Source organism: Ostrea edulis, chromosome 3 (assembly GCF_947568905.1).
Source record: "Ostrea edulis chromosome 3, xbOstEdul1.1, whole genome shotgun sequence".
Lineage (NCBI taxonomy): Eukaryota > Metazoa > Mollusca > Bivalvia > Ostreida > Ostreidae > Ostrea > Ostrea edulis.
In genome coordinates, this window is record NC_079166.1 from 6215079 (window position 1) to 6226024 (window position 10946).

At 34.5% G+C, this 10946-nt stretch overlaps 1 protein-coding gene across 1 annotated transcript; it reads left to right on the forward strand.

Moving 5' to 3' along the window:
* The first annotated feature begins 7061 nt into the window (after positions 1-7061).
* LOC125676758 (uncharacterized) lies at positions 7062-8225 on the forward strand. The gene has a single exon (XM_048914582.2). It carries the CDS (start codon positions 7062-7064, stop codon positions 8223-8225), a length of 1164 nt encoding a protein of 387 aa, XP_048770539.2.
* Positions 8226-10946: the final 2721 nt, after the last annotated feature.

Consider the following 10946-nt stretch of genomic DNA (forward strand, 5'->3'; position numbering starts at 1 on the left):
GTACATCTTACCTTTAAAAGTATATATTATGATGCACTTAATTTCTATTTGTACAAATAAATAAAAAAAAATTAAGCCTAAAAAAACATAATTTAAAAAAATTATTATAATTCGAGGATTAATGTGCATTAAATTATACTTTGTTGTACAATATGAAAAAGGTACAAATTAAACAAATATTAGAAAGAGATTACATATCTTAATGGTAGTATAAGTTAACCACATTCACTAGCTGCAGAATTGTAGCTCTCTGAGAAAATATTGGGACAGATCTGTACCAATTAATATTTTCTCAGAGAGCTACAGTTCTGCAGCTATGCATTCACATGATTATGAATTTCACAATATTTCATATGAATTTAAACGTAAAAATTAAAATGTATCCTTTGCGTTTGTATTGGGTGATGTACATGTATATTGCAACATAATTTTCAATGTTCATGCTGAGAATTGCTTTGCCATTATTTTCCAAATATTACCATATAAGCCTACAATATTACATATTATGTGTCAAATGAATTATTTATAATATTGACTGAAATAGCATGACATGTTGATCATGATATGAAATGCTTATAAAAGTATTAGATGGCAAATTACAACCTCACAAAGTCATTCACCCAGTAATTGTAGATAAGGAACAATGAGAAACAAAGCCAGGGGCTTGCTGAGCTGTAAAGAACATCCCATGTGTATTATACACAGAGGGATTAGTTGGGGTAAAAGTCACAAGACAAAACCTGGGTACAGATATAAAAAAAAAAATGGACAAAGTGACCATGCAAGGACAAAGTCAATATTAGAAGTTTATTAAAGCATAATAACAAAATGTCACAGGACATAATACTGATTTTTATATAAATTCAGGGGGGAAATCTGTTCCTTTTGTAAAGTTTACAAAAATGCATGTGTAAAATATATGTTATATTTTTTATGAGATTGTTTTTCAATTTTAAACTATAGATTTTGATAATTATTATTAAATGCTTATTCCTTTTATCATATCTATTGCAAAATATGAATTAAAATAGGATTTTCTTTTACTGATATAGAATACTAATAGGCTTTGTAATCATTGGGTTTACAAATTGCTACACAAGATCTGACATTTTTCACATAGCTTCTGCGTGCATGCATGTCATTTGATTCCATATCAACATATCAATTAATAAGCAAGATTCAAAATGTGAAATTACTTTGAACCAAAAAAAAAAAAAAAACACAACAAAAATCTTGATGACGGATAATCTGTAATATGCATGATAGTTCAAATTTTCTTATGAATATATATGTATATCAAATGATATGTCAGAACAATCAATTTGCTATTATTGTACGTACATGTATATGCTTTCATAATTTTGCTGTTGTGTGATAATGAAATATTGTCAAATTAAAAAAAAAATGTGAAATTACAATTTAGTGTCCTTAGGTTTGTAATCAAGAATGAAGGAGTAAATGATAACCCAGTGGTGGATCCAGAAGGGGTGCTGGTTCAGGAAATTTTGCTAAAATAAAGTAAAAATAACACATTTTGAGGGTGGACCCCCTCCCTTGATAACCAAAATTAATGGTAAAATTCCCCTCTCTCAAAAATTCCTGGATCCATCCCTGTAAGCATTAGACAATCATTAATTTGTGATTCCATTATTCATAATTTCTTCATTGGACACATGGAGGCCAACTCTCACATGTATGTATATAGACATAATTCCAATTATTTTGAAAATAAAGAGGTCAAAGTACCAAATTGAATTCAATATAAAATATATAAAGAATATCTTATCATGGATATAAAGATTAAAACATTTCAATCATGTTAATTGATAGATTTTTAGGTCAATTGATTCTCTCATGTGACCTATTGCTAGTGGTCAGCTTCTGTTGTGACAGTAAACAAAACATCAAGCTTGTAAATATCATGATTCCTAGGGTAGAAATTCTGACTCCAGGAGGAACCAAACTTGATATATAGTGTTTATGTGTAAAACATTTAAATTTAGATAACATCTTCCTTAATGCTATTGATGCTTTTAGGTAGAACAGGTAATTGTAAATTTCATGACCTCGATCAGTGATAATAATAATAAAATTTATATACATGCAGCCTTATATAAAACAGTTTATTACTCTAAGGTGTTTTACAAGGGCAAGAAGAGGAAATGCAACAATAAAATAGAATTAAATGACATTATGACAACTTATACATGTATCTGTAAATTAAATTATCAAAATAAAACACTATGATTAAGATCGATAGCTAAAAGTTGGTTGGTTTTTGGGTGTTTTTTTTTTTTTTTTTTTTTGGTATTTGATAATTAAAAACGCAGTTTATATATACATGTTAGAATCTAAAGGTTTTGATACTAGCTTTAAAATAGATGGAACCAAAATGGTCATAGTAATTACATGTCTTTATGATTTAAAAGAATCCTTCTTTAATTTTGTTGACACTAGAATATTATAAATGATGGATGCATTGTCAAGAAAAACAGAAAGAGATGTACAAAAATTGTGACACTTGCAACTCCAGGGTTCTGATTCAAGGTCAGATCCAAATAGTGTTAAAAGTGTATATCAAGTTTATAATTGTAAAATGTTTCATCAGTATAGATGATTTTGGGGGAATGAATTACACCTTATATTATACTTCTACTGAATATTAGAATTTAGCATATAAATGCATGCCTAGAGCAAGAAAAGTTACTGTATTATATAGATTTCATTCATATTGAGGTTAGTAATACTTTTAACTAAATAACTCAGGTGACTGGTAAGGTCAGTGTCTTGTTGATATTTTTGATGTGTGTATGCATGTACGTGTATGTGTGCGTGTGTGTGTGAAATACAAAAAAATCCAGAAAGATTTGTTTCAGAGTTTTGAGTAGTGATCAGTTTTAGCAATCATCAACAGCTAGGGTATGAATCTGTACACTCATCTTTGTTAATTTCTAAAAAGACTTAAATTGCATTTCAAAAGTAGTCAAGTGTTATGTGAAGGAGATTTGAGGAACAGATGTTCCTGCTGAATGTGTGTGATCATACATTTGGGGTGTCAATGGATGGAAAATCATCTGAAGATTGAAGTTTTGAAGAAATTGAAATACTTTTTTGAATATTAATCAATCTTATTTTCATTCTAAAATCATGTACTCGAAGGAATTTTCTTTCAATTACATATGTAAGTGCAATAAATTGAATTATTTTTCTATTTCTGACTTACATTTAAAACAGTTATGTTTGTCATTTTGTTTCTCAAAGTAGAACATATTTTCATGTAGATTTTTCTTCCAAGATTATTATTCCTTAGATTTCAATTTAGAACATTCAAGTAAAAGAAAATAAGACTCTAAAAAAGGAGGTCTCCATGTGAATTGAGAGAAAGAAACGGAAATTATAAATTCTGTGGTGACATTAAATTTCATTTCATAATTTTGCCAGCTATAAAATAAGGTACATGTATGATATGAGATTCAGGGTGGTACATTTATGTGCATACATGTACCTTGTATCTCCAATTGAAAATTGATTGCTTTAAATCAATTTCAACATTATGAATATCCTACAAAAGTAAAACATAATGAGATTTAAAGTTTAAAAAACACATTGTTTCACTCCTGAAACCTTGACCTCACATGGATATATATTGGTATTTAGTGTTGGTAGGTTTTGGTTCTTTTGGGGTGGATTTTGGATAATGTAGTGAATTTCAGTTAGTTGTAGCACAGTAACATGGAGTGAGCTTGCTTGCTTCCTGATATCTAGTCAATCACTTTTTAAGACATACATATTTTCAAACTCGCATTGCACATATTTGTTTACATTTTTGTTAGAAGTGTTTTATATCCTCATTATATATCTCATCTTCATATATAGATGTGTATATTGTTTGCAAAAAGAGGAGACATCAAAATTCCTAATAAAAATGATAATTACATTTAAATCATAATTGTGCACTTCATGTACTTTTTACATGCAAATTCATTTCATATAATTATATGGTTTTTGTACTTTCTGTCCATATCTGTAAGTCTGTCTGTCACAAAGTCTTAAATTGTGCATTAAAATGCTTCTCCTCCTGTATGGATTATCTGATAAACTTGAAACTTTGTACAATGCTTCATTGCCATTTGCAGATGTGCACATTGTTGGGAGAGGATTTATTGTTATCCTAAAAGTTATAGTGGTTCGATCCAAGAGGGATGCGGGTGTAAAATAGCTTGTGACCATTTCTCCTAGTTGCAAACAATATTGGAGAGTCTTGAATTTTTTTTTTTTACAATACTTCATTATCATTTAATGATGTCTAGATTTCTCTGACCCAGGAATCTAATATTTTCCTAAAATCTACAGTGGATCAAAAACAAGTATTTTTAAGTGTTTTTTTTTTTACCCTTTATTGAATAATCTTTGTAAAATTGCATGTGCAAAAGTAAAGATGCTTTGAAAATTCAATTACAAAATTAAACATTTCACTGGTTTGTTAAGGTACTCACTACACTAAAGCTTTATGACACTATGTTACAAGATGGCGATTTAAATGTTTTGGGAAAGTATTTGTATCGATCGATTTATTCGTCTATAACACGGTAGCTAAGTGGTTAATTAATAAAGCATTGGACAAGAGACAGACAGACAGACAGAGAGAGAGAGAGAGAGAGAGAGAGCATTGGGCTGGTGAACTACAGATCTTGAGCTCAAATCCACCAGTCTTTTGTTCATGTGTTGAAATACACACTTATTGTATATCTTCTGGATCTTTTTTAAAATATTAAATCAATTTGTACTGATTTGAGAAACTATTTCCCGGTGTAGTGAGCCACCTTAAATGTAAACATAAAAAGACTCCAGTCTTTGTTTACATAACGCAGAATGAAGGCTAAAATATTGCTTTTATTCCTGCATCCAGAAGGTTAAAATTTTGGCTGTCAACACAGATTTAGTCATACTTTTCATGTTTAACATTAAAAAAAAAAATGAAAACAAAATTTTCAAAAGAAAAAACAAAAACGTAAACGTCCTGCTTGAGAATTTTTCACTTGTATGGAGACGTCACCATTGCCAGTGAAGGGCTGCAAAATTTAGGTCTATGCTCGGTGCTTATGCCCCTTTGAGCAGGTGTGGATTAATATTGTGTCACACATTTAGGTAATGTCATATAACTGTAAACAATGTCTCTAGAGGATTTGGGTGTTGCTCAACCGGAAATTTAATAAATTAATGCATAAGATTGGGTCATACTTCTTTTTGGACTAGAACATCCAGGACTGAACTTTCTTAGGGTCGAGATGTCTGTTAACCGTTTATTCGTATTTACCTGTCAAAGTCTTTTTGACGCTTAAGGTATAGGAGAAAGTACTTTGACTTCAGAATGAATGTGATTGTCAGAGGGAGAATGATGCATGATGGACCGAAGCATGCATTTTGTAAAATGATTCTTGTGTTGTTAAATCTTCGAGAATCTTGTTGGAGATGTCTGATTCGGTTCACGAAACAACTTAGCATCATATAGCAGTAGCAGATTTCACCGTAAGCACTTAATTAACACTAATTTTAATATATTGTAAACAAATTGTAACTGTAAGCTAGGCTATTCCAAAATTCCACAACATATCAGAGGAACCGATAATTTAGCCTGTACATAATGATAAGAGTAGGGGTATATACCACACACCCCTAATAAAAGCACTGGGATTACTGAATCAGAATGACAATTGGGGTGGGTGACGATAAAAGCAGAATTTTCGAATTATTTTGAAGCGAAGTTTTGAGTAAGAAATGGTGCCATTCCTTTTGGGTTATTTTTTTCATTGGGGATGGTACCATAAGGCGTACTATTATTATTACAGACAAAAATACCGGTTCCTGTGAATATTCACACCTGACGACCTGTAAAGGGTTGTCAATAGTGAATATGAACAGCTGCATGTAAATAAGTTAGTGTTCTAACTGCATAATTTAATACCGTTCAATTTTATTCTGATATTTTTGTGATAGGGTTATATGTATACATTTAAAATTGCATGGGAAAGAGTTTAGTAATGCAGAGCTCTAATATAATTTAATTTCTCATGTTGTTTAGACATTTATCCATTAACACATGTATAGGTCTACATAATTTAGGAGTGTAATTACTAGATATAAAGTTAATGTCATTCCTTAGCTTGCAAGTACATTCTTAAGAATCATGACAAACAACACTCTTTAAGATACAATTTTCTGCTTTATTACTGTATTCATGGGATAAAAGTCCCCATCCTGTGTTTTATTTGGGATATTTATTCCCATTCATGCTCAAATAGGATATTCACTGCCATTTCATGTTCATTATGGGACATTTCCTCCTATGGGACATTGTATCCCATTTTAAATTTAAATACGGGAGTTAAAATCCTATGGGAGAAATTATATTTTTTCTCCCATGGGATTTTTGGTGGGAGTGAAAATCCCCCAAGTGGGATTAAAAATCCCTCCAAAATCCCATGGGATTTTTTGATTTCAGGTGAAATATCTTAAAAACTACAATAGTTACAAGTGTAAATGTTGGTGCATGTCTTGTGGACATAAAATCCCATCTTTTTTTGTAAAGGGTTTATTTGTATCCTTAATAAAAGGGTTGGCGAAACTCCGGACTTTTGTCGTGTCCGGAGTTAAATGTCGCACTGTTTTAAGTCTTACGTCTTAGTTTAGTTTAGAGTGCAGTATTTGATTTAGATTAATTTCATTTGTTGTAGTTCGTTAATTTAATCAATAGTTAAATAATACAGGTGTGTCACGTAGAGAAGAAGCTCTGGCAGAAAATTCGTCACGCATCACTGAACACGCTTGGCACTAAAATTGAGTTATCTGTCCTTAATCTAGTACGAGTTATCTAACTTTGATTTTTTTTTCCAGCTTACTTTGTAGCAAATAAAGCTTTATTTCAGTTATCTAATTTAAACATTTTTCTTTCAGCTCAATAACTTAGCAATTTTTAGACGTAGTTAGAATCTTTTGAGCACAAAGTTAGAATTCATTTAGTTAGGACTATAAATATTACGGTATTTAGTTATTTATCAGTCATGTCAAACGCCGACCAGAGTGTACATTTAAACAAAGGACAAGAAAACCAATTAACACAGCAACAAATTCAGCGCATGATCGATTACTTAATGGAGAACACGGATTATAAGATCATTACGAATGAGGAATACGAGATACTGCAACCGTCTGCACGCAGTACACCCGTGCGCTCAACGGAAAGTGGCGCAAGGCCAAAAGAATTCCAACGTACTGTCAAATTTGAGGATCCGCCTCAACAGCAAAATCAACCGCCGATGGATACTCGTAAAAGTTTTGTTTATGACGCAACGAGTGTAAGGCCTCGGTTTACAAACTTTTCCGGTGAGGAAAAATCGGACACGTCATTTGAAGTCTGGAAAAATGACGTGAAGTGCGCAATACAGGATGGATCAGCATCAACAAGCATGATACTACAAGCTATTCGTTCATCTCTTAAAGGAAAGGCTAGGAGCTTGCTATTAACATTACCAATGGATGCAACACCAGATGAAATTCTACAAAAATTGGACGGCATCTATGGAAATATTTACCCGAGCGAAAAGCTTCTCGAACAATTCTATGAAGCAAAACAGCAAGAAGGAGAATCTGTCGCAGATTATGGAATGAGACTGGAGAATTTGCTTCAAACATGCATTGAAAGGAAAACCATTAACAGTGCTTCGAGAAATGAGATGCTGAGAACTAAGTTATGGTCAGGACTCAGTGACATCAGCTTACGGAATGCTAGTCGTTACAAATACGACACAATCGACGATTTTGAAACGTTGCGAAGGGAATTACGCACCATTGAATTAGATATAAAAACCTCATTATCTACTTCAGGTTCCGCAATACTGGACAAAAAGAAGTCGCAGGTATCGAAAATAGGAGGAAAACCAGATACAGATACATCTTTAGATGTCATCCTCAAGAAACTGGAGCAGATGGATAAAAGGATGGTTGAAGTTGAAAAAGAGGTCAGATGGTTAAGGAACAATAACAGCCAGTTGACCCAGAACGATCCTAATTTTCGATCAGGGCCGAGAGATTACGGTAATTCTGAGAATCGTGGTAAATCTTCTAGACCATTTAACAAAGGCAAAGGAAACGGTTCACACAAAGGAAATTCGTATAGAAGTTATAGAGAGAGTAGGCGAAATAGTAATGCCGATCTAAACGACTAGAAGCTTCTAAGGTGGGACAGATTGGGAGCTTCATAGAAGGAAATTGTCCCACAGTTGACCAAGCTAATTTGCATGGTATTTCAACGGATTTTAATAAAGTTCAATGTGAACGATGTGGTCAGTTTGGACATCCAGATTGGAAATGTGTAGTCAGACTGGATCATTCAAAGAGGTTGTCACATGATTTTAAACCTTTCAACAAAACAAGAAGAAAACATAGACGTACATCTACGCTTGTTGGATCATCAAATGAGGCTCAAGTGTATATTCAAGATGTAGCTACACAAGCTTTGATTGACACTGGCTCAGCAGTTTCCACTGTCAGCAGAAAGTATTATGAGACACATTTGTCTGACATTCCATTACAGCCAGTAGATAAACTGCTTACCCTTGAGTGTGCAGATGGCACCGAGTTACCTTATCATGGTTTTATTGCTTGTGAGTTGCAGATTGATGGCATATCTGATTCACCAGAAACAATCGACTGCTTGTTTCTTGTGGTAAATGAAACCACTTACCATGAAACAGTGCCTGTTTTAATTGGTACCAATGTGATATCAGTATTGATAAGTGGCACTAAGGAGAAGTATGGAGTAAGGTTTTTGCAGCAGGCTAAGTTGCATACCCCATGGTATCTTGCCTTCAGATGCCTTGCACTGCGGGAAAAGGAGCTTGTTCACCGTGATAGTGTTTTGGCTCGGATTAGATCTGCGGAGAACAATAGAATCAGTATCCAACCAAACACAAATGTGACTATCAATGGTTACATGTGTAACACAATGCAGCAGCATCCAGTGTGTGGCATGCTTACGCCCACCAAGAACTCACAAATACCTGCTGATCTGGATATTGAACCTACCCTGATTACCTATGATGGAAAAGGAAATGGCACAGTACAAGTGCGCATCAGCAACATCACCACAAATACGGTTACAGTAAACCCACATTCTTTACTTTGTGAGGTTCAGCAGGTCACTGTTCAGAATTTTCCTGTTCAGAATGTTCCCGCAGAAACATCGGATGCACTTTCAAAGATTGACTTACCTTGGGATGAGCTTGATGAGGAGGAGCAAGAGAAAGTACGGATATTACTCAATGAGTTTGAGTCCTTATTTTCGAAAGGAGACGATGATATTGGGTATTGTCCATTTGTCGAGCACCGCATAGAGTTGTCAGATGAAACACCGTTTAAACAACGCTTCCGCAGAATTCCACCTTCTATGATGGATGAGGTGAAAGAGCACATTGAGCAACAGTTGGCTGCTGGGATTATTAGAAGATCTCACTCACCTTTCACGTCCAATGTTGTGTTGGTTCGTAAGAAAAACGGCCAGCTTCGGATTTGTATCGACTATAGGTACCTTAATAACAAAACCAAGAAGGATAACTATGCTTTACCACGCATAGATGAAATTCTCGACTCGCTTGCGGGAAATACATGGTTTTCTGTTTTGGATATGAAATCCGGGTATTATCAAATTCCGATTGCTGAGGAACATAAGGAAAGAACCGCCTTCACGGTTGGATCATTGGGATTTTTTGAACACAACAGGATGGCGATGGGTCTTGTAAATGCGCCAGCAACCTACCAGAGGCTTATGGAAGAGTGCTTAGGCGATATGTTGCATAGGATTTGCTTCATCTATTTGGATGATGCCATTGTGTTCTCAGGAAGCAGTTTTGATGAACATGTATACAGATTGCGGATGGTGTTTCAACGACTGCAGGATTGTGGTATCAAACTCTCACCTAGTAAGTGCTCGCTATTCAAAAGAAGAGTCAAATATGTAGGTCACGTTGTATCTGCTGTTGGAGTAGAGCCAGATGAGATAAAGTGGAAAAGGTTAAGGAATGGCCCACACCCACTAATTCTGAGGAGGTACGAAAATTTTTGGGTTTTGTCGGGTATTACAGGCGATTTAGTAAGAACTTTTCTAAGATAGCTCGACCGCTGACCAGTTTAATCCCTACAACAACAAAATCCAAGAAAACCTCCAAGAAAAAACCCAAAATACCGGACTGGATCTGGGAAAAAGAACAAGATGAGGCATTCCAGACTCTTAAAGAGTGCTTATCTTCTCCGCCTATTTTGTCCTATCCAGATTTTAAGTTGCCATTTGAAATTCACACAGATGCTAGCGCTGCAGGCTTAGGAGCCGTGCTGTATCAAAGACAAGACGGTAACGACCGAGTCATTGCCTATGCGAGCAGGGGATTGAACCGTTCAGAGAGAAATTATCCCGCTCATAAATTGGAATTTCTTTCCTTAAAATGGGCCGTCACTGAAAAATTTCAGGATTACCTTTATGGGAAAAAATTTAAAGTCATTACCGATAACAATCCTCTTACGTATGTCCTAACCACTGCAAAACTGGACGCGACAGGACATCGTTGGGTGGCAGCTTTGGCAGCGTTTGACTTTGAGATTCTTTATCGCCCTGGACGCAAGAATGCAGATGCTGATTCTCTTTCAAGACTTCCAGAATCGCACCAACAGGACCGCATTCCAATATCTTTAGAGAGCGTTAAGACTATAGCTAGTATTTGCATAAAGTCTGAGTCACCCTTGATAGAAAGTCTCACAATCGAGCCCGATGCAGTTGAATCACTTTGTCAATTACCCTGTCAGCAAATTCATCAATTTGATGTGGAAAGAGAACAACGAAAAGATCCTATATTGAAACATTGGATTTATTTCGTGGAAAACGGATTGTTCCCAAA